This window comes from Daldinia childiae, assembly GCF_008694065.1.
Source record: "Daldinia childiae strain JS-1345 chromosome Unknown Scaffold5, whole genome shotgun sequence".
NCBI lineage: Eukaryota > Fungi > Ascomycota > Sordariomycetes > Xylariales > Hypoxylaceae > Daldinia > Daldinia childiae.
Genome location: NW_022984646.1, coordinates 579,895 through 602,598, shown reverse-complemented (window position 1 = coordinate 602,598; position 22,704 = coordinate 579,895). Strand labels below are relative to the sequence as shown.

At 44.1% G+C, this 22,704-nt stretch overlaps 7 protein-coding genes across 10 annotated transcripts; 5 read left to right on the top strand and 2 right to left on the bottom strand.

The window, feature by feature from the left end:
* Positions 1 to 2,338: 2,338 nt before the first annotated feature.
* Positions 2,339 to 5,466, bottom strand: GL218_05320 (the record flags this gene model as incomplete). Of its 4 annotated transcripts, XM_033581975.1 has the most annotated exons (4): positions 2,339 to 3,313; positions 3,877 to 4,294; positions 4,360 to 5,248; positions 5,352 to 5,466. In XM_033581975.1, 4 exons carry the CDS (start codon positions 5,464 to 5,466, stop codon positions 2,339 to 2,341), a joined length of 2,397 nt encoding a protein of 798 aa, XP_033434669.1. The 4 variants fall into 4 exon arrangements, with proteins under 4 accessions (XP_033434669.1, XP_033434666.1, XP_033434668.1 ...); XM_033581972.1 differs by lacking the exon at positions 2,339 to 3,313 and having other exon boundaries at positions 3,703 to 4,294; XM_033581974.1 differs by lacking the exons at positions 2,339 to 3,313; positions 5,352 to 5,466 and having other exon boundaries at positions 3,703 to 4,294; positions 4,360 to 4,895.
* Positions 5,467 to 7,006: 1,540 nt separating this feature from the next.
* Positions 7,007 to 7,309, top strand: GL218_05319 (Ribosomal RNA-processing protein 7; the record flags this gene model as incomplete). Its single annotated transcript, XM_033581971.1, has 1 exon — positions 7,007 to 7,309. One exon carries the CDS (start codon positions 7,007 to 7,009, stop codon positions 7,307 to 7,309), a length of 303 nt encoding a protein of 100 aa, XP_033434249.1.
* A 4,104-nt stretch (positions 7,310 to 11,413) lies between these two features.
* Positions 11,414 to 11,927, top strand: GL218_05318 (uncharacterized protein; the record flags this gene model as incomplete). Its single annotated transcript, XM_033581970.1, has 2 exons — positions 11,414 to 11,483; positions 11,524 to 11,927. 2 exons carry the CDS (start codon positions 11,414 to 11,416, stop codon positions 11,925 to 11,927), a joined length of 474 nt encoding a protein of 157 aa, XP_033434250.1.
* A 3,632-nt stretch (positions 11,928 to 15,559) lies between these two features.
* GL218_05317 (Two-component system protein B) lies at positions 15,560 to 17,383 on the top strand (the record flags this gene model as incomplete). The annotated part of the gene is made up of 1 exon (XM_033581969.1): positions 15,560 to 17,383. One exon carries the CDS (start codon positions 15,560 to 15,562, stop codon positions 17,381 to 17,383), a length of 1,824 nt encoding a protein of 607 aa, XP_033434245.1.
* A 478-nt stretch (positions 17,384 to 17,861) lies between these two features.
* On the top strand, positions 17,862 to 19,145 carry GL218_05316 (Two-component system protein B; the record flags this gene model as incomplete). Its single annotated transcript, XM_033581968.1, has 2 exons — positions 17,862 to 18,277; positions 18,332 to 19,145. 2 exons carry the CDS (start codon positions 17,862 to 17,864, stop codon positions 19,143 to 19,145), a joined length of 1,230 nt encoding a protein of 409 aa, XP_033434246.1.
* A 796-nt stretch (positions 19,146 to 19,941) lies between these two features.
* On the top strand, positions 19,942 to 21,062 carry GL218_05315 (uncharacterized protein; the record flags this gene model as incomplete). Its single annotated transcript, XM_033581967.1, has 5 exons — positions 19,942 to 20,069; positions 20,228 to 20,656; positions 20,728 to 20,758; positions 20,891 to 20,936; positions 21,022 to 21,062. 5 exons carry the CDS (start codon positions 19,942 to 19,944, stop codon positions 21,060 to 21,062), a joined length of 675 nt encoding a protein of 224 aa, XP_033434247.1.
* A 1,231-nt stretch (positions 21,063 to 22,293) lies between these two features.
* Positions 22,294 to 22,704, bottom strand: GL218_05314 (uncharacterized protein; the record flags this gene model as incomplete). Its single annotated transcript, XM_033581966.1, has 1 exon — positions 22,294 to 22,704. The coding sequence occupies one exon, from the start codon at positions 22,702 to 22,704 to the stop codon at positions 22,294 to 22,296; it is 411 nt and encodes a 136-aa protein (XP_033434248.1).

Genomic DNA, 22,704 nt, shown 5'->3' with positions numbered 1-22,704 from the left:
TTTCTTCATTTTCTTCTTTGATGGCTATCCCCAATGCTGACTCCCCATATTCGTTTATAGCATTGACATCGGCTTCATTAGTATCAAGGAGTAATTGGACGACGCTGTTCTCGTTATATCCAACAGCCATCTGTAATGGTGTATTATGACCGTTTCCGTAAGAACCATTAGCGTCTATTTTCTTGGCATCGAGAAATAATTTGATGGTGCGTTTATCCGCGTAAGCAATGGCCAGCGCAAACACTGTTTCGATCCCGTTAATCCTTCCGGTATCGAGGAGTAGTTTGACGATACCTTCATGTCTTTTCTTAACGGCTATTTCAAGCGGCGTTAGGGAACATTCCGTGGCCTTAACATTAATATCGGCCTTCCCAGTATCAATGAGTAATTTCATAATGCCTTCATTCCCAGCACTGGCTGCCAATAGGATTGGATTCCTGTCGAAGTTATCTCTGGCGTTAATATCGAAATTTGCCATTTCAAGAAGCATTTTTACAGTATGCTCATGTTTTCGCTCGATAGCATATGACAATGTGGTCCTACCGAAAACATCTGTCTGGTTGATAGGGGTTCTCTTGATAAGTATTCGTATGGCATCGTCGAGTCCAAACCAAGCCGCCAAATGTAATCCAGCTCGAGGAAATCCTCTCCAACACCTGTAGACACCACCAATAACCTGACCGGCCGACTCAACCTTTTCATTGGATTCGAGGAAGCTAATGACAGCTTCGTTTATATACGAAGCTTTCCGAGCATGATAGGCCCAGTAAAGAGTAGAATACTCATAAAATGGGTTTGAAATCATCCGCTGCTTAAAATCTCTTATGTTTTGACAAGGGCCACTTCCAAATACATCGAACGATAGATAAGTAACACAAGCATCCGTAATATGAGCTTCCGCCTTAGGAAACCAGCTGTCCCTGGTTTTGTCAAAGTATTGCCTTGCTGTATAATGCACTAACCGAATGTTGCCGCTTTCTATGTCCATCGTAACAAGCCCAGCACATACTGAGATTATTGTATCAATATGCGGCAACGACTCTTTTTCAAGTCTTGTTGCTTTAGTTTCTATAGCGATAGCATGCTGAAGCTCCACCACGTGAGCGTCCTCTTCGAGTAAGTAATCCAAGATAGAACCCGTTTAGCAAGGTCCTGGTGGCTCGCTGCCTGTTTTTCAACTCGGATCATCGCCTCCTTATATGTAATATCGTATGCATTTGACCCATTTGGTAGCTTTTTAAGGGCGCTACGAACTTCTTTTTCCGAAGTCTTGTTTACAAGAGAGTTAAGATGAAGTCGCGCAAGAAGGAACCTAATAGTATCAGCATGTTTACTTTACTAACTACCTACTAAGGGCATTGACTTACATCCCCCTTGCTGAGTTGCATATCGTATTTATGATGTCTGCTTGAAGGATTGAATCGTAACGGACGGAAGGTGGTAATTCTGACATAGTATCTCTACGCGATGTTTGAGATATTTTCGCACGTCCGCATCCTTAGCATGAACTCTCAGTACAAGGCTACCTTTGAATAATTCCACGATATCAAATATGTGCCTTGACGTTGCAAAAATGTTGATTCCACACTCGGCTTGAAGACTAAAAATCCTTTCGAGAAATTTCTGCCGATTCCCCTCAAATATATGGCATTCATCTAGAGCATCAATAAGAATAAATACTTTCGAATAAAGTTTGGCCGTAGATTGGATGGTATCCGAAAGTTCTTCTAGCGACGGTCGTGTCCGCCTGTTTTCTGTGGTATTCGTGTAGTAATTTTAAACTCTCTGGGAATGTGGGCAGATTTTCAGCCAATTGTTTAAGAAGCTAGCCAGAAGTTTATCTGCCGTTTGCTCATGTTGCCGTCCGAAGTCGAAATAGACGTATGCATTCCGATATTATTTTGATTTGAAAAGCACTCCCTAAATTGTCAACTACAATCGAGGTAAGAATTGACTTTCCAGCGCCTGGAATGCCTGGACAGAATAGAGTTTTGCCGCTTATATTTAACCAAGTTCGAAACTGTTTTGTATTAAGAAACCACGTACAGGTTCCTGGCTGTCGACGTGCGAAATTATCACTTTGTTGAGGGCCGTAGTTGACTAGACTCAACCAGTCTAGGATAGTATCGCTTTTCAATTTCTTGATGATGAATAATTGTGTCAGCTTTCTGGGATGTAGTCAAAACCTCTTTTTGTAACGTGCTAAGGCTATGATCTATTAGTGATTCAAGTATTATACACTAATAAAGTGAAAGATATATAACTTAATATATGGAGTTAAACTATTAGTAGGCAAGTAGAAATATAATTCTACCTAAGGGAACATAATGGAATAGAACTACGTACTATTCTCGAATCTCCCTGCCCAAGATGGTAGAATTTTGATCTTTCGAGGTTTTAGCACATGAAGAAATTCCCTTGCGTATGCTGCCGCTGCGAGCGCCGCATATTTGTGCCACTCATCGTTTTTGTGCGAATCAGAATAATCACAAATTCCTCGGATCACTAAACAAGGGAAGTTGTTCATTAAGCCAGCAGCTTCCATTTCAAAGCATAAGACTTTAAGCTCTGGATCTTGAGCAAGTTGGTCTCTTACTTCGGAGCTCTTCATAACCGAGTTAGCGGATGCGATGATACCGTAATGGACATTAACAGCTCGTTTGGCCACCCTGGGAAGTCTCTGCTCGAGTCCATCTGCTAGACACTTTTCGCATGTGATTCCACCCTGGTGCTTGTAATTTGCGCGGTATAGTCGATCTTCATCAGGGCGCTGATATTCAAGCATATCATCCATTATCTTAATATGTTCAGCCAGTTTATCTGGCTTCCTGGGGTCGTTATGTCGACGCTGCATCTCGGGAATTGCCCCTAATAGCACCTCTGGGGGGGAGTTCATTTGGCCGGTTTGTTGGAACCGGCCTCTTGATAACCTTTTCCCAAAATCATACTGTATGACACCTCCTAATCTACCTTGTGGTACACTGACAACCACATCGCCAAGGCGTATGTCTCTCTTTGGTGTTGGAGCACCTCCGCCAATGCCTACCATTAAAGCGAATTTCAAAGAAGGAAAAGATCGAATCATATCCTTAGCAACAGTAGCAGCAGAACTAATACCATATCGGCCATGTGGGAGACATCCAATTACCCACATTATGTTCATGAATGCGACCAAGCACGTAGGTATTGTTGTCATTTTCGTTGGCCACATCAGGACCTTCGAACTCGTCGTCAAGCATACGGCATGCGGCTTCGTACTCTTCCTGCAAGGCGCAAATCCAGCCGACAGTGTACTCATCGGGGTTAGCCATGCCTAAGAGTAGTTACTAGTAAATATATTGTGTTTAAAGCTTGGCGTAACTACGCTACTAGACTAAGAAGTGAGTTCAGCTATCGAATATGACCACGCCAAATGTTGGCTACTAGGAAGACTTGAATGGTCCTTTTTAAAGCAATTTGAGAAGGACAAATACTAACGGGAAGTGCTAGGGGTTTTAAGGGGATAATAATAAGCTGAGAGGCAGAATTGCGTAAGAAATGACCTACCAGATACGGCTGACGTGGTTACATCAAGGCATTCTTCTTCATATATTCTGCCTTGTAATATGTACTTAGGTAGGTATCAATGGAAGATATAGTGGTGTGGGTGGGTATATTGAGTATTCGCTATATGGATCATAAATACCTCTCAATGGTATGTGCTTAACTTGCAGTTTCTTCCGGTTGACTTGTAACTGACCTCTCTATATTTGTGCCTTTTCCGCCAAGCCAGAAATAAGCCACTACTGCCCCTGATGCTCCCCAGATAGCAAAGCTCCAAGTCAACGTTCCCCATCCTGCTGACTCTACAACGTAACCAGCCCATAAAGGCCCTACAACTCCTCCAAGAGAAAACGCCACGTTAAAAAGCCCATAACCGAGTCCGTAAACACCTTTCTCTCCAAATATTCCTGGTTGCTTAGCGACTTTCGCCTCGATAACGTAGGTGATCTCGGCCATAAGAGGAACATTTGCGAATGCTAGTGCGATGCCTAACAGGGCAAGCAAGAAGCAGAGAAGTACCTTATGCTGAATGGTGTTCTGCGTGACAAAACGTAGACATACAAGTAACGGAATTAAAAAACAGAACCCAAAGAAACACGGCCACCTAGCACCATACTTATCCGCGAGCCAACCAACCAACGGTGAGATGAAACCCGGGAGAAATACTGCTAGAAATAGAATTCCGGCAGCTGTGGAATTCCAACCAAAGGTGCGCTGGACGAACAAAGCTAATGTAGCATCAAATCCCATCCTATCCAACGTTAGCCTAGATTATGACTACCATTTAAAAGCATAAGTATGATTGCATGGACTTACATGATGCCAGACTCGACGACGAGACAATATAGTGCGGCAAATAGCCTCGTGGATTTCAAAAGGCTTTTAGAAGTACGCCATATGCTAATAGTTTCCGGGGGAATCGCCGAGTCTTGGTTTAGTATATCCGCTGTTTCGATCCGTTTTTCTTCATTATTATGATTATCTTGAAGCTGGCTCTTATCTCTTGGATCCGGCTCTGCAAGATTGTGTATTCCGCTTGCTTCAATGGAATCCGTGCGGCCATCGATACTTGGCGTTATGAGTGAGTTGCCCGTCTCTATGTCGACCTGATCTGTCCCTTCTTCTGAAGGACTAGGCGTCTCATCCTCTTTTATCCATTGCTTAGCAACCTTCTTCTCGATCATCAGCAGTCGTAGTAGGATATCTACCGCAACGACGCCAAATGCAATATAGTAAACAGCATAATAGCCTGCTGCAGCGTAGACCGAACCGCCGATCACGGGAGCAATAAGCAGTCCGACACTCATCGCTACGCCGACGTACCCCATAGCAACTCCTACCGCGCTCTTCATAGTATCGACGAGCAATGCACATCCTACACTCCAGACGATAGATGCACTAAAACCTTGAAGAATTCGGCCCAAGACCAGGAGGCCTATCGAGTTACCGAAACATAGCAATAGAGTTGACGCAGCAAGTGCGATTAGTCCGATCAGCAAAGGCCATCGTCGCGACGACGTGTGATCGGCATATATTCCAGCAATGGGACTACCGATGAGTAAAGCTACACTATAGCAAGCTAAAAGAATCGATGTCCAGTGTTGCACTTGATCCTCAGCGATTCCAACTTGAACGGTGAGCGAAAAGGGGATGACCGGAACAATCAAGGCATAGTAGAAGATATCGGTGAAGATAGCCAAGCCCACTTTTTATCATCTGTTAGCAGGTCTAGGTTGAATGAATGTTATAGGATTCGTTGAAGTAGATGTCTGTTCAAACTCAAGTTTATGGATATTAGGTATACAAACCGGTTAGTACTATCAGAGTCGTAGATGATCGGATCGAAAGAAGATAAGGAGGCTTGGATTTTGAGTCCTTCTTCGTCCCGGAGAGGAACTGCCAGGCAATGGTAAATAATCTCATCTTGAACACCACCTAATGCTGTCTATCTATAGTTAGGTGTCTATGAGAAAAGAGAATATATCACTTGGATATCTTGTCAAGAGTTAAAAAAAATAAAATCAAAGTAAAAAGCTATCTTCCCCGGAGGTAAGAACTTTCATCATTATGTAGTAAAATTGGGTAATATCAAGACGAGACACAGAATTCTCAGATCCTTGGCCGAAGTGGATATATGAAGAGGCAAGCTAGGATTCCGCGGGGTCCGTCTGGCAGTCGGGGGTAGTTGACTACATACGACGGTGGTATTGATTAGGTTACATACTTCGGATCGCCGCATAGAAGGCATCGTTTTGTACGGAATATTTGATTTATTTTCATAGTAAGACTCTCCTTACTAGAAGCTAGGAATAAAAAACTAATATTATTAAATTTAATATTATTAAATTAACACGAGGATAGATACCTAAACTAAGGTAAGAAATTCTCAAATTAACTAACCAGAATTTTATAAATTGAAGTAGTTATATAAAAGTTAGGCCAAGATATTGGATAGAGATCCGCGGGACCCGACCAAATAGGAATGACTCACGATCTGAAAGAGATTAATACGAAAATTGTTCATTGGGTAATATTTAAGGTAGACAACTAAAAGAAAAAGATTAGTCTTCATCAATATGTGAAAAGTCGGTGGGAAATGCGCTAATGTCATTACTTCACTCATCTGCATGCTATGGTTTAATAAATATATCTACTACCTTTAGATGCATGTTTAACTGCCAATTCTTATCTGTTTTACCTTGACCCACTAAATCTTTTTTCTGTTTTCTTCCCATCAATAATCAATGATCAACAATCCATTATCATCACGCAAGGCTGATTCTCTTCGATTCAAGGTCGCAGATTTGCGACGATTTACTGTCAAAATGCTTCGAACATCTACCGCGACCGAAGAATTTACCGAACTTCCCATTTCTATTCCACCACTTCCATCCTTTCCGATCGAGGCAATACATTCAACCTATCTTCGGCGGAATACCCCTAAAATACCAACTCCAAATGATTCCCGAAGCCTCTTTATCGCCAACGTTCCTTGCGATAGTACTATAGAGCATTTTCGAGCTTTATTTGCCAGCCTAGTCGGACCTGGTAAATTCGAGACCATCACCTTTGAGCATGACAAAAAACCCCTATGGCCTACCCATGAGCCTGCCCAGGCCACAAGATTAGCTTCGCATGGGAAGAGGAAAAGAGAAGAGGAAGAGATGCAACACGTTGAAATCAAAGTCCGAGCTGCCTTACCTCCCACATGGTCGCGAAAAGTGTATCCCAGTGGCAGTTCTGCCGTCGCCTTGTTCGCCGACGAGAAGAGCGCTGTATTAGTCCTAAAAGCTGCCAAGAAGCTGAAAAAGCCAAAACATTACCCTATTTGGGGCAAAGGTGTTAGGGATAGCGATAACGCGCCTCTGGGTTCTCAATGGCTAGTAACCCACAACATCCTGGCCTTCCCAGATAAAGATGAAATACAGGCCTCGACGGATGCCTACTTTACTCTTTTAACAAGATGGAGAAAGAAGCGCGTCAACTCGCCAAGAGGCTCCGTAACGAACCAGACGAAGATGGTTTTGTAACGGTCACACGAGGCGGTCGTGTTGCGCCTGCAAGAAGGGACGAGGCCGAAGAGGCTAAGCAGAAGATGATCGAAAGAGAGCAGAAGAAGAAGGATGAAATGACAAATTTCTACAGGTTCCAGATGCGTGAGAAGAGGAAAGCTGAGCAGACCGATATGCTGCAGAGATTCGAAGAGGATAAGAGGAAAGTACAAGCTATGAAAGAGAAACGAGGGAGGTTCAGGCCCGAGACCTAAAGTAATATCACTATTAGGAGTAAGCTCGTGTCCTAAGCTCACCTTACGGGTCACCTCCGTGTCCAGCCCTTGTGCTGTCTGAAGGTTTTTAGCCAATTCTTATCCAAACCTACTCCAAGTAAGCCCCTTTCCAATTTAACCCCTATCCCTCCTAAATGATGACGAGCACGGGGCCAGCGAAATGCTGTCAAGTCTGGTAACCCGGATCCTTGATGGTGCATGCCGAAAAAACCGTGTTATTATTATATCTTCTCAAACTTGTCTGAAAAGGATTTTTATTACTACCTATTTTATACCTATTACCACGTGTGGCATGTTGCTGATACAGTCTCTAGGTCTTCCAGTAAGATATAATGAGAGGGAAAGAATAGCTGAACGCTATTATACCGACGATGTAATTAAGGCAAGATGTCTTGCTGGTAACCTTGATAACTGCTACTGCTGCTACTAAGACTTGGATCTGGCGATTCTGCTATGTAACGCCATTAATACTATTGGTTGCTAGATGATCCATAAGCGCACTAGAAATAGTATCGATCGGATGTAACCATTATGATGGGACCGGAGGTAGTACAGAGTAGTTTAATCTAATGCAGCTAAATCTCTCCAAGATTCATCAAGAGTATCCCACCACTATATTTCCGATACCTGTCTTACTCTTACGCGTATATTTGTGTGTGTTTGACGCCGTGGCTGGCCTCCCCCAAGGGGGTATGCGGCCTATAAGGCTACTAATCTCAATACACAATCTTACAAATATAACCTTAAGAGGCATACATGACTGACCAAGCCCTTCCAACGTTAATCGCCATATAAAGGTCTTCCAGGTCCCCTAGTCGAAAAAGTCTTACTCCTATATGAGAATCTCTAAGGAAATTTATAGCTGTTAACGCTTAACTTCCCACCTATGACATCTAAGTAGTGATATGAACTTGACTATACGATTGTATAACTACCTACTTTGGTTGTCAGTTCACACTAGAACATCTCAATAGGTACTTCAATTTCTATTAGCCAGTACTGCCTTAATTTAAGACATCAAGATACACTACTAGCCAACACATCTATTTACGTTTAAATTATAGTATCACTAACACTGTCGCGCCCTACTAGTCTAACCAATGACGAGCCTCTATAATCGCGGAACTGAAATGTATATATTTGTCTTTGAGACGGCTTGAGGGCCAAAAGTTTTGTATAAAAGCCTTTGGGGCAATGACGAGTAGTGACCTGATACCAAGGATGTGACACTGCAGCCCTATTCCTGCACGAATATGCGAGGTGATCCTGTTAATAGCCAGCCCGGTTTATGGCGCGTAAGTTACATTCCGTCATACTATCCCTCGACGTTATCTACATGCTGTAGCGGCCTTTAATACCCGCTCTCCCCCTCCCCCCCTTCAAGACGATGCCAACTTGACTCGCCTGTCTATATCGATACTCATCACTAGTACTTAGCGAACGAGGCAAGTTCAAGCCCACAAGCGCATCAAAAATGGACTGTCTCAACTTCTGGGGCGGTCGCAAGAGTGGCTCCAGCGGCTGGAAACAGGCTGCTAAGGTCAATTGCGTTACTCTTACTTGTATGTCGGTGTTCCTGATCAGTTGCTTGATATCTGCCATATCCAGGAGTGGCGGTCTTGGAAAAGCATTGTTCTTTTACGATGGTGACTGCGACGGAGGCAATGTGTCCCAAGTCAATATGACGCTTCACTTGCTTGTAAATGTCGTATCAACACTTGTGGTAAGTTCTCTTGGTACATTGATATTTATCACTTGGAATAGTTAATGCTAATTCAGACCTATGCAGTAAGTTAGCTCCATTGTCGAATCATGTATGAGATACAAGACGGGTCGAAGCCAATTGCTACCCATATCACCCTCCTACGATATTATGTACGACTATCCCTGGAACGGCTCGGCTTAAGATTTTGCAGAGGACTAGTTCAATTTTCTACCTCTTAAGTTGACTCTGATTTGTTAGGTTGGCTTCAAGTAACTTCTTCATGCAAGTTTTAAATTCTCCGTCAAGAGAAGAACTGAATGCAGCGCACTTCCAAGGTTCCTGGTTGGGAATCGGCATACCGTCAGTCCGCAACGCCTTCAAAGTCTCTAAGTTCAAGACTGTGTGTTGGATTTGCTTATTTATCAGCTCTATTCCTATCCATCTTCTATTTAACTCAACGATATTTGAGACAGACTGTAAGCAATATTTCTTGACCCCTTCCCTCTACCTTTCTATTATAGGATTGGTAACATAGAGGCATTTTGTGCGGCTCAGCGTTGCTTTCCTAATCGTAAGATTACTAATGATCGTGGTTATAGATAGAGGATCTGATTTCCACCTAACGATTGCAACTGAGGAGTTTCTGAACGGGGGGGACTTCTACCCCCCTGGAGGAAGTTTAGCCCAAGCCGGCTTCGAATTGTGGTACCCCGAGACCATTCCAAATTCATACGTCCTAGAATACGATATTGAATACACTGGTATCTCTTTTATCAGATATGGCTCACCAGTCAACCTAGCCGAATACACTAATAAGGATTCTGATGTTATGAAAAACATATCGACTACGGCGAGGAATGCCGGACAGTGGAAGAAACTTGAAATAAGCGACTGCAAGCAAGAGTATATTAACTGTAGTGGACTTAAACGTTATCGTAACCTAGTCCTCGTCGTCGACAAGCCAGGTGGTTGGATAAGAGACGAGATGTGGCATCTAATGGACAATCAAACTGAAGTATGGGATCGATACGTCCCTGCGGACCAGCCTAATCACTTATTATACGATGCACAATGTTTAATGTTCGCGTCACACACGGAGGGGCCAACGGAGTGCTGGAATAACTGCTTCGGAGCCTTTGGCACATACAAGACTGATACAGTGATGACTACCTCATATACCAGTATCACGGATTGGCAATACTCTTCTTCGATGTAATCGACAATATGTGGCCCAACAAAATGACAAGTCTACAGCCGGGAGCGACAATATATCTGTACAATACTGTCTTGCAGACGACCTCGACAGAGTCTGTCATATTGGCTTGTCACCAACTCTACTACTAACGGTCACATTATGCGTTATATTCAAAACTTTCATAGCTATCGTCATTATGGTAGTTCTGAGACACCAGAGCCAGGCGCCGTTAGTGACCCTAGGAGATGTCATCGAGTCTTTCATCGAAAAGCCAGACCCTGTCACTGCCGGCATGTGCACTATTGGACAAACGGAAATCCGAAGGTCGATGAGATCCTATAAATCCTTATTATTACCAGGGCCAAGGCAATGGAAAAAGTTGCAGAAGCGTCGATGGGCAGTTGTTCCTCTGTTAGTATGGATATCAAGCTACATACTATTCGGTATAGGCATTACTATTTGTGCTTACTTCTTCGCGGATATAAAACGCCACAATAACCTGTGAGTACTCCTAAACTGTGCATAACACCGAAGAAACCCCCTGACTTGAACGACAGTGTTGGCTCATTCTACGAGAGCGAGATGAATTCATTCGTCGACTCCCCTTTCACCTTCACGCAAGGTGTTCTGATTGCTAATAGCCCTCAACTTCTCCTTTCATTCTGCTATCTTGCTTATAATAATTTATTTACTCGGCTTCAGATGGCTAGAGAATGGTCATTGTTTAGTGAAGGTTACCAGCCGCTGCGAGTTACCGACCCTAAAGTGTGTTTAAATAAGATATCAGTGCCTGAACGTCATGTTAACATGTAATTAGGGTGGCCAATACTCTACATACCGACTCCAACTACCTTATAAATATAGCCTCCCTCTTATAGCTACTAGTATATTCCTTCATTGGCTGCTCTCGAATACTATTTATCTATTCATATCAATCGGGGGTAAGTATCTCTAACACACTTACTTTCCAGATAATCCATTGAGGTTTATCAAGCTTACCAACTTTTAGGTTACTTCAGTACCGATGAATTCCTTCGCGGAATCGAAGCCGACCCGAGTCTGCCACCTAACACTGCTATCGCCTTGGGATATTCGGGCTATTCCCTTCTGGTTATGCTTGTAGTCTCCTGTTTTCTTGATCTTGTTACCCGCAATTCTGAGCATCAAAAAGCTCCCTTCGAACATGGTGATAATTGGGAGCAATTCACTCGCGCTGTCTGCTGCGTGCCAACGTCTCGAGTTTGTCACACGCGGTCAGTTCCCGCGCAGCATCATCATTTACCGATTTTCCAGCACTGTCGCAAGTTGATCCTCTACCGACCCTAAAATCGTCGAAGCGATCACACACTCCTCCCACAGACGAGATATATACCGATAAGGGTAACAGGAGCGACAGTATTGAGATGCAGAATCTCATGCCGATGCTAACAACCACAAACTGCTACTCACCATTGAAATCAACATCAAAGAAGTCGCTACTTGAGCGCACCGAAGAGGATTTATCTGACGCGGGAGATGAACAGCAGAACAGCCAGTTCACGAAACTTGCTAGGAGCAAGATCCGTTGGGGTGCTGTGGAGATGCCACCTGAATGGTACGCTGAGTACGATAACGAGGACGCTACCGTTGGACACCTTAGCTTCGGCGTTGAGGAAGACGACGTTACGCCCCCGGAACCGGGACGTATGTATGCGTAACTAGAGTATGAAAGTCTAGACTTAGACAATGCGTTTTCTTATCTCAGGGGCTCTCCTTATAAAAGAAGAGGAAGAGTGAATAAGCCTCGACGATGGGAACGTCGATATCACATACGATCCGCTCGGCCATTCTCGGTAGTGTGCGGCCTCATCCGCTTAAGGTGTCAAATTTTCGCCTAAGCTTATTATAATCTCGGATTCATCGAAACGGATATCTTGCTTGACACCATACTTGGCTCCCACCTGCTCCGGGTTGTTTGATCTCTCACCTTCTACCACGAAGAGAATAGGAGTTCGTGCTCTGGATTTAAATCCTTCCATCCAATATTTGCTGTTTTAAGTATGCACTCAAACCTGCTATTCGTAAAAACCCGTCATAAACGTTGCGAGGCAGTCCAGAGGTTAGACGGTATTCACACTCTATTCTAGTCGCTAGTTAACACTTTTAATAATCGAGCTGCTATTATATTAGTGTATAGTGAAAACCCACTTGGACTACGAACTGGATGCTCGAGGACTGACCTAAAGGAGGATATCAAGCTATATTTGTATTTATAAGCATTTGATGGGTACTACTGGATTTAAGTAGAGCCATTGCGCATGTTACCCGATTGTGTTACTACCTACTAATCATAATGTCGTTATGTGACAAAGAGGCAACAAGTGATACACCAATAAGTTGAATAAATCATGCTCAACAATACTGGTGACATCATGAATCCCACTTAAGAAAAGACCGGAGGCATAAATGAGTGTAATGAATTTTAATACAGATAGATCATGCTATACATCCACTAGGATTCGAAATTAGCTCTGCTGAAGAAGGTATCGTGGGCTTCAAATTCTACTAAAGCGGATAGCAAAAATTATGATTTTTACGAATAGCCGTCTTACCGTCTCACCAATCTCATCATGGAAAGAGAAATGAGAAAGTCCGGACTAAAGTCCCCAGGCTTGACCCGAACTGGTCGAATTGGTGGGCGGTGGGTGGTAACGCCAGTACCGGACAAGGGGGTAACTGCCCAGCGGAATCGATTGGTGGGTCGATCTGGTCTAGATCATGTAATAGCCCGCATGGGCTTACGGGGATTAAACCCCGACTTGGTTTAACCCCAATTAGAGATTCGTTCCAAAATTTCGTAGTGCTTCGCCGCTGCCGATTCTTCTTTTCTTTCTACCTCGCGCACATCTCACCCCGCGAGTCCAATCGAGCACGAATAACAGCAGATTTGGTATTGCTGCATGGCCCCGTACAGTACAACAATTTAGCACTTGTGTAACCTTATTCTATACATAGATGTACGGATCCTGTATAGTAGATCTCATAGGGTGCATACATGTATACCTACACATAAGTATATGTCAAAAAAAGAGAAGAAGCCACGCTTTCTTTCTTTCCAAGTTGCTACCTTTTGGTAAATTATTTCGTTTACATAGTAGGTAGTTACTTTATTATTTCTAGTTACCTATATCGTTTCTTCTTATTTTTTTTTCCTCCTTGGCGACGCTTGGCAAGCTTACATGCAATACCTATCTCATTTAATGTATGCCGCATAAAATTGCTTTTCTCTTACTGGAACCTCCTGTTTTATACAGTATATACTGTGCCCTTACGGTGAGGTCTAGATGCTTATGTAGTTGTCAATCTGTTACCTTTTTTATCCTCTAAGATCTTGCGAATACACATGGCATGACATGGTCAATATTTTTCTTGTCGATCAGCAGGCCAAAAATTCACTGACAACTTCAACATGCACAATATGTTAAGTACCTGTTAAGTAGGTATTTATATAAAAGTTCAAGACAACAGAGCGTTCGTTACCAAATGCCAATTATCCAAGCAGATGTAATTGGAGTCGATAAGGATAATGTACGGGTCTAACTAGAAATGGGCTGAGCTGGAGCTTTAGCTGGCTTTTAAGTACATGTACGGTGGACCATTATTACAACTGTGCCAAAATCAAGAAAATAGGTCAGATCTGTCCAAAAAAGGCTAGTATGAAAGGTGCACAGTATACTATGCGGGGTATATACAAGTTTTCTCATTACTTGTTTATATTATTAATAACTTTTTGAATATTCTTTCTAAAAATTTAAATAAAATATCTTTATTTCAATTAAAGTATGAAAAAAATTATTAAAATTGTCTTGTAATATTTCTGATTTATTTTGTAAAGATAATGTGTAATATATGATGTATATATAGGATTCCAAAGTGGTCATAAAGGGTATCACGTGCTAGCTTATCTGTATAAGACTTAACCTCTTTGTATAAGACTTAGTTAACCTTTTTGTATAAGACTTATTTGATACTGACACAACACGCCAGCCAAAGGCCATATATAAATGCAACCTGCATTGTTATTTTCGCATTGAATGAGGCTATAATATCATACTAATTATAATATTTGAAATAGTATATTGGTAAAGTTATTTGAGTATGTGTATACGTGTAAGTAAGTGTTATTATTGAATTTACCTATGTATCTCGTATATATAAGGCTAAGGCTAAGGCTAAGGTAAAGGCAATATCTGATTGGCTAATCTTTTAAACTTTTGGAATAGGAAAGACTACCTACCTAGGTATATAGCTGTCTTAATATCTTTACGAATATTGGGTCAAATTACATGCGATTTGGATAGTAATTTTTATCATTTTTGAATCGAAATATTGGTGTATTTTGAAAAATATTTGGATACATATTCGTAAAGTTATTGTGGTATAAGGTTAAAAGGGGTGTTAACTGTGTATACAGCGCATATTAATTGAGCTTACACTGTATTTTTGCCTTACTATTACCTTATTAGACATAGTGCCACCTATTTTCTCGATTTTGGCACAGTTGTAATAATGGTCCACCGTAACATGCATAATAAAACGAAGGAATGAACGACTGCCACTACCACTGTCACTGTCCTTGTGTACATATGGTACAGGTTGTGTGGTAGCACCGCGTTCTATTACTCAAGTCCTTGCTAGGCAATACCCAAGCAATACCCATGTATGTAGCGTGGCAGAATACTAACCTAGGCAATGGGCAGTGGGCATAATAGTCTATTCGCCGTTGCACCTGCACCCAAATTCAGTACCCCCTTCCAATTGACATTCCCCTACCTTGCATGGAAGTACCGGCCAAAGACAAGGGTACCCTACCGAACCTACCGAAGTTCCGTGAGCTGCGAACGGTGATCAATGTTCCTCTCCGAAGTTCTTCTCCTTCCAATTCCACTACTATCCACTATCTGAAGGTAGACAAGCTTACCTTACCTCGAACTTTTTACCTTAGCACGTAACCATACCATCGTTACTTTTCACCTTCTTACCCTTCTTCCCTCGTTGCACTAACACGACATTCTTGACACGGCAGGGTGGGTGACCGTTGTATAATATTATATTATATCTGTATAATCATATTATCTTTCTTACCTTTGTCAGACCTGCCTATACTTCGGTGTGTGGTGTGCTGTATCTTAGACGAAGTAGAATTCGTTAAGAGATTTGATAGCTCGTCTTTCATCGTCGCGTCGCTTTTTTATCCCTCCCGACTTGCGATCGAGCTCGACTAAACCGCGACGTTCGGAGGATGCATAGGTTACGGTATCCACCAGATTTCCCGTTATAGGCCGGAATAATGAGAGTTGCGATCCGGGAGCAGTTGGCAGCCCTCGTGCTACTTGCTGTGCTCGTCGCGCTCGCTATCGTCTCTATACCTACTTGGATTTACGTCAACCGCTTCGTTATTGGAGTAGAGACTAATGGTCTCTCCTTAACCGCTTCTCTCAAAGCTGCTCGCGTTGCCTCCGAAATCGAATTGATCCAGACGACATGTAATCACATAGCAACGAGACTACTTATTCAAAACGCTCTTGTATCTTTTTATCGCGGTAACGAATCTGATGCTCTTTGGGACTCTGCCTCCGCCGATATTATCAGCGCCTTGATCACTCCGCCGGGCGTTTCTACGAATCTTCTACAATCAAGAATCTATTCGCGAAATGAGACTGGCGCAGATCGATCTGGTGGACTTCTAAGTGTAACAGGTAGCAACATTTCCGAGGTTAGACTGCCTTATAAGGCACCTGATGGGTCACAAGCTATCTTAGGTGATAACCCTTCGGGTTATCCGCCGTCACTGTACCCAAACATAACATATTACAGTTCAGCAAATCCCGACCCAGGCTATCCTAACCATACTGCTGTCGTAGCTAGGCCATTTCCAGATATACGAATTGACTCGAGTGTTGATGGCATGGTATTAGGACCGCTCGTAATCAATGAGACATACGCCCTCATCTCATTGACTATCCCGATCCGCAGCAATCGGAACGATGAGGTGATACTTGGATATATGACTACGATCGCCGATGCTACCTCGCTCGTTAAGATCGCTGCGTCTAAAGAGGGATTAGGAGATACTGGCACAGTTTTACTCGTCGGTCCTTCTACAGGTTGGAATCGGTTTAGCAAATACAACTTACCTGCGAATGCGAGCCATGAAGCGGCGACTAATTTCTCGAATGTCGACGTCAATTTTGTCTTACCACCGCGGGTAATGCCTGGTCAATCAGATAGGCATACGCTGCATAATTATGCCTCTGGAAATTTCAATCAGCCTTTCAAAGTCATAAGATACAATGCGGCATACAGGGCCTTTACTAGTCGAAACCCCTCGATCAATAATGCTAGCAGTATACTTTCCACCAAAAATGAGCAGGGGGTTGACGTTGCCGTCGGATATGCTCGGCCGCAGACTTCGCTGGTTAATTGGACGCTCATCGTCGAACAGGACAGGTCCGAGGCTTATATTCCTATCGATACACTCCGACGTATACTGTTAGGTTGCGTTTTCGGAACCGTTGGACTCACCCTACTTTTAGTTATACCTTGTGCTCATATGAGCGTTTTGCCTATTCGCAGATTAAAGGCTGCCACCGAAAAGACCATTGCTCCTCCCGGCTACGCCGAAGCGTATATAGACGATCTAGACTACGATGAAGACGAGGACCATGAAGGATCAGGCAGCGGGAGTCGAAAATCTGTTAAAGGGGTTGTAATTCGGTTGAAAAGATTGATTCGAAGATCTACGCGATCAAGGACTACGCCATCGACCCATGACAGCGAGCCGCGAAGACGGATTTTCAAGATTCCAGGCAAAGTTAACGATCGCAAGCATTATGTAACCGACGAGCTTACAGAGTTAACTACGACTTTTAACGAAATGAGCGAAGAACTATTAAGGCAATACACTTCCTTAGAAGAGAAAGTTGCGGAGCGAACACGCGAACTCGAGATTAGCAAGAAGGCGGCTGAGGCCGCCAACGAGAGCAAGACTTTATTCATTGCGAACATCTCTCACGAGCTCAAGACCCCCAAACGGTATCTTAGGCATGTGTGCTGTCTGTATGGAAGAAGACGACTTGCCTCGGATCAAGCAGTCTCTGAAAACCCTTTATAAATCTGGAGATCTGCTCCTTCATCTCCTGGAAGATTTGTTGAGCTTTTCGAAAAACCAGATTGGTCAGCAATTAAGCCTAGAAGAGAGAGAATTCCGACTAGTTGACATTCGGTCGCAAGTAGCAACCATTTTTGACAAACAAGTTCGTGAAGGCTCGATCGATTTCTCAGTCGAATTCTTAGGCACCGAACCAGATATGAGTCCCGGTTTCGAACGAGCTGAAGTGGATAAAAAGCTCCCGGCTATTGGTCCTCTAGGGACTGGTAGGTTGAAAGATATGTGCTTGTGGGGTGACCAGCATCGAATTCTGCAAGTGCTCATCAACCTTGTGAGTAACAGTCTTAAGTTTACGCCGGCCGGAGGGAAGGTATCAGTGAGGATAAGATGTTTACGTGAAATTGAAGCCTCTTTCGATGTAAGCAGAACTTCATCTTTATCGAAAACTGGATCTGGTCGCCTAGGTAGGACAAGACATAGAATGGGGTCGGGTTCGAACAAGTCGAAAAGCTCAAACGAAATTCCAACTCCTCAGTCCCAATATAAGGGAGGAGGTACAGCATTGTCGATTAATCCTTTGGATCCTAAAGCAACACCCTACGTACGCATACGTGAGAGGTCACCAACACCACCTCCGCCAAGCGCGAAGTTATTCTTGTTCGAATTCGAAGTAGAGGATACCGGTCCCGGAATTCCGGATCATATGCAGCAGAGAGTTTTCGAACCTTTCGTCCAGGGTGATCTAGGTCTCAGCAAGAAGTTTGGAGGAACTGGCCTAGGGTTGAGCATTTGCCAGCAGTTGGCAAATCTGATGGGTGGAAGTATTTCTTTAAGAAGTACTGTCGGTGTTGGCACTACTTTCACAATGCAAATACCATTGAAGTACACCAAGGATAGGTAAGGTGAAATAATTTAGACGCTCAGATCGCCGGCTAACAGTTTATATTCTAGGACCTCCAGTACAGCTTCGAGTAGTGTCAAGTCACGCCCGACTAGCATTAGTTCGGTCGATGGGGATACCAGAAAAAACTCCCTAACATTAACTCAAACTGCAGCGGGTGCTAACGCCAATGTGCTTGATCAAAAACCGCGTCTTGTTGGACTTAGCCAGCCTTTCTTTGCTACTACCCCCAATGCTAAGGCACAGCCGACCCCGACCCCAGATGATCGAATGAAAGCTATAGAGATGGCTAAGGCAAGTAAAGGTGACGGGAAGCTGCGAGTTCTCGTCGCCGAGGACAACCCCACCAACATTGAGGTTGTCAGCAGGATGTTAAAACTAGAAGATGTATACGATGTGACCATCGCAAAAGACGGCCAGGAAGCGTACGAACTCGTAAAGGCGAACATGGAAAATAATCTTTATTTCGACTTAATTTTCATGGACATTCAAATGCCTAACCTTGATGGGCTACAGAGCACTCGCCTCATTCGGAAGATGGGATACTCAGCACCGATTGTGGCACTGACAGCCTTCTCGGAAGAGAGCAATATTAAAGATTGCATGGAATCCGGGAACGAATTCTTAAGCAAGCCTATCCGTCGACCCGCACTTAAGCAAGTTCTTAAGAAGTTCGCAACAATTCCTGAGGAGCCAGAAACGGCATCCCAATTAACTAGGAAGAGTACCCCTGAAAAGGGCGACCGACCCGCCATGGCCCGGGCACTGAACGGAGAAGCCCCTACGCCTTCAAATTCAACCCCCACCCCTAAAGAGCATCCCATTATGAATGGCGTACATCCAATCACGAATACAAAAATATGATCTCACCACCGCAATATTTATTTAAACCTGCATTTACTTACACATACCACGTTACACGATATCTCTAACGCTTGTCTATATCCCATTTTTGACTTTACCTTTAATCACTGCTAACCCTATTGTCATACTATTTTTTATATTATATATGCTATGTCGGTGCATCACGGCATTCTTCTACCGCATTCTTTGCAGCAGTTATATTCCGAAAGGGTATTCATACGGAAAGGCCTAAGAAAACGGCGAACCGGGAGCAGGGACACAAAAGCATCTGGCGAATCTGATTAAAAGGATGGCGAAGGCGTTACGGTTATTCTTTATTTTTATTTTTTTTTTTTTGGTTACGGAACCGAATCTCTCGTAGTGAAGTTGCGGGAGACGGCGAGAAATTTTCGGTTTCTTTGACCTCGCTGTAGGTCTAATACACGTTCCCAACATGCAAACAGGGAAATATTTTACACGCCATTTTAGGGGGAAGGCAACAGCTGAGTTTTTGGAAGAGTCACCACTTAGGCTAGGTAAACGACTTTTTAGGCCAGAGGTTAAACAGTCACAATTTGGCGATCAATAAAAAGTCCAATGGCTACCGAGAGAGATATAGCCGATCTGATGCAATGTACATATTTATCATATACAACAAGTATATATACTGATTACTGTATCAACTTGTCATATATCACAAAATTCCAATTTATTTGCTCTACGATGATCTTTTGGAGGTTTAAAACTATCATTTACAGCTGTAGTAAAGGTGCCGGTTAACTTGCCGAACTAGTGAAGTAGTCAAGACGAAGAACCTATGATTGGCGCTCCCCGATCTCGATGTACCATGCGGTCCGATATTCGGGATGTGGAGAGTTGCGGATTGATTATACCCGAGGATGTCATTATCGGAGATGTGACACATCCAGCTTCAAAGGTAGGTTGGTTAGTGAGTTTTACCCGTCCTATTTTATAATATAATTGATATATCGTATCTCGACTCTACGTATTCTTTGTCATACACATTTACATTATTTACATACTTACACGTTCACTTCATCACACACACTGTATACATACCTCCTATCTGTCTATTTATCCAGCAGCAATGCGTCTCCCTACGTCCCCAACCCGCCGCAGCCGGCCTCCGAAGACGACGCCGCCATCGTAGCACGCATCGCGGCTCGTCGGGCCCCGCGCCCCTTACAGGCGCTGGATCTGACGTTGCTACACTCGCCGCCGGTGGCAGACGGTTGGAACAGCTTTCTAGGCGCAGTGCGCACAAAGACGTCGCTCGACGACCGGGCGCGCGAGATCGCGATCTGTCGGGTCGCCGTGTGTAACGGGGCGTGGTACGAGTGGGGACACCACGCGCCGCTTGCTAGGGCGGCGGGGGTTAGCGAGGAAGGGATGGGGGTCGTGGGGAGGGATGCGTTGTTGGTGGAGGGGGGAGAGGATGGGGATAGGGAGGAGAGGGGCAGGAAAGAAGCTGAGAGAGCGGGGTTGGGGGAGAGAGAGTGGGCGGTGTTGAGGTATGCGGATGAGATGACGCGGAACGTGCGGGTGTCGGAGGAGGTGTTGGGGCGCTGAGGAGGGTGTGTAGTGAGAGGGAGGTTGTGGAGGTTACTGCTACGGTGAGTTGGTTTTATTTTTACCTATGTGCTAGATTTATTACATACCTAGGGATGCTGGATACGGGATGGGTGTATTGGAACTTTGTCGTATTTCACCTGATGAGAATTATGAGGCTAATGAAATTTATATAGGTTGCGGCGTATAACTGCGTCAGCCGGTTTCTAGTCGCGTTGGACGGTAAGTTCCCCCTTCTCTTGCATTATATCTTCTTCTAAAGGGACAGGTTGGACGAGACGGCTCTAGCTAACGGTTGTGATTATAGTTGGTGAGAAAAATGGTACTGGGCCTGAGGCTGGACATTGAGAGGAATTGGAACTATTACTTGGAGTTGACAAGATATTAAAATTGGTTGCTTCTTTTTATATGTGAGGCAATGGTTGTGAGCGTGTAGTATAAATACATATGCCAGCGAGACTCTTAACATCCACACCCGTACCCTTTATCCTACGAGAAAACTCAGTATTGAAATGCTTAAATTAACCGCTAGCTTAGCTAGAGCTTAGCTAGGTACCTATATTCTCGACAATGTAATTCGATTTCCTTTCCTTAATGACCATCCACCCAGTTCTTTTACACCCACCCAAGCCTACACTAAACCCGTCCAATACATATGACATTCCTGAGGGATAGTAACCAATCCCTATGAGGCCTAGTATCTAAATATCCTGATATGTGAAGATACAAAAAAGAGAAGCAAGTTGAAATATACCCGTGAAATGTGCGGGGGGATGTAAAGTAGTAATAGTAGTATGTAGCGAAGAAAAATAAATAAATAAATAGATAAAAAAAAAAGAAGGGGTATCTCGTGAAGTGACCAGAACTCCGTGTGGAATAGAATAATATAGATATGTGTAAATGCTTATAAGTAAGCTCACCAGCATCTCGAAGGGTCGTGAAGGGTGTCGTTATACATGGTCATCGTCGTCGTCGCGTATGCGATGTGCTCTTGCTCGTGCTCCTGTTTGTACTGTATTCGTCAGGGGGTCGTCTCAATCGCTCAGTTCTTAACTCAAGTCTTGTTCTTTTGTCTGTGTCTTTATTGTATCTGTATCTTTATTTTTATCTTCCGGAATAGAGTCTATCGCGTTGCGAAACCGCCCGTTGTCCATCTCTGGTGTTAACGATATAGGGCTACCTAGGGGCGATATGAGGGGCGGCGATCTCATGGCTAGTTCTATCGAGGCGTGCCGCTTTTGCATCCGTGGGGATCTCTGGAGCTCCTGCACGACACCCATCCAGTTCATTTGGTGCGGTGGTTTTTGCGGTGTCCTGTGCGGCGTCTGGTGGGACGCTTGGTGGGACGTTTGATGCGGGGTCTCATTCTTCTCGTGATGTCCTGTCGTCGCCTGTGTTGTTAACCTTCTTAACGGTGGTTTCTGTTTGATGCCTTCGGTCAGCCCCTTTGGAAGACACGGTCTAGTAGGTATCTGATGTTGGAAATGCAGAGCTGCCTTCTCCGAATCTTTCGGCGTTGTCCTCTCAGCCTGTTTCGCACGGTCCCCCGCTATCGTCGCGACGATACCCATATATACCACTAGGAATCGCATGCGCAACATGTCGAGCCGCCGTACCCTCTCTTCCAATTTTTTCTATGACCCGCCCAGAGTAATCGCGCGCTGATACGCAAGGTCCGACCGCCCTCGGCTAGGATGAGGCGGTTTAGTTCCTCCCGCAGATCGTCTCCGCTCTTCTGGATCTCGCGCAGCAATCGGCCCAATCGCAACTTATCCGCCAGCCTCGGCACCTTCTCGACGTCTCCATCGAATCCCTCATTCTCTTGTATAGAAGAGTCTACAGCTTCGAGAAAGGTGGCTATCTCGTGGGGCGCGGCTAGGTATGCGGTTGCGTAGGAAGTAAGTATGTGGGCAGCGACCAGAAGGGCAAGACAAAGGGCGGTGACAAGGAGGAGCAGGGTCCACAGCAGCAGTGAAGAGGGGTCAAGCAT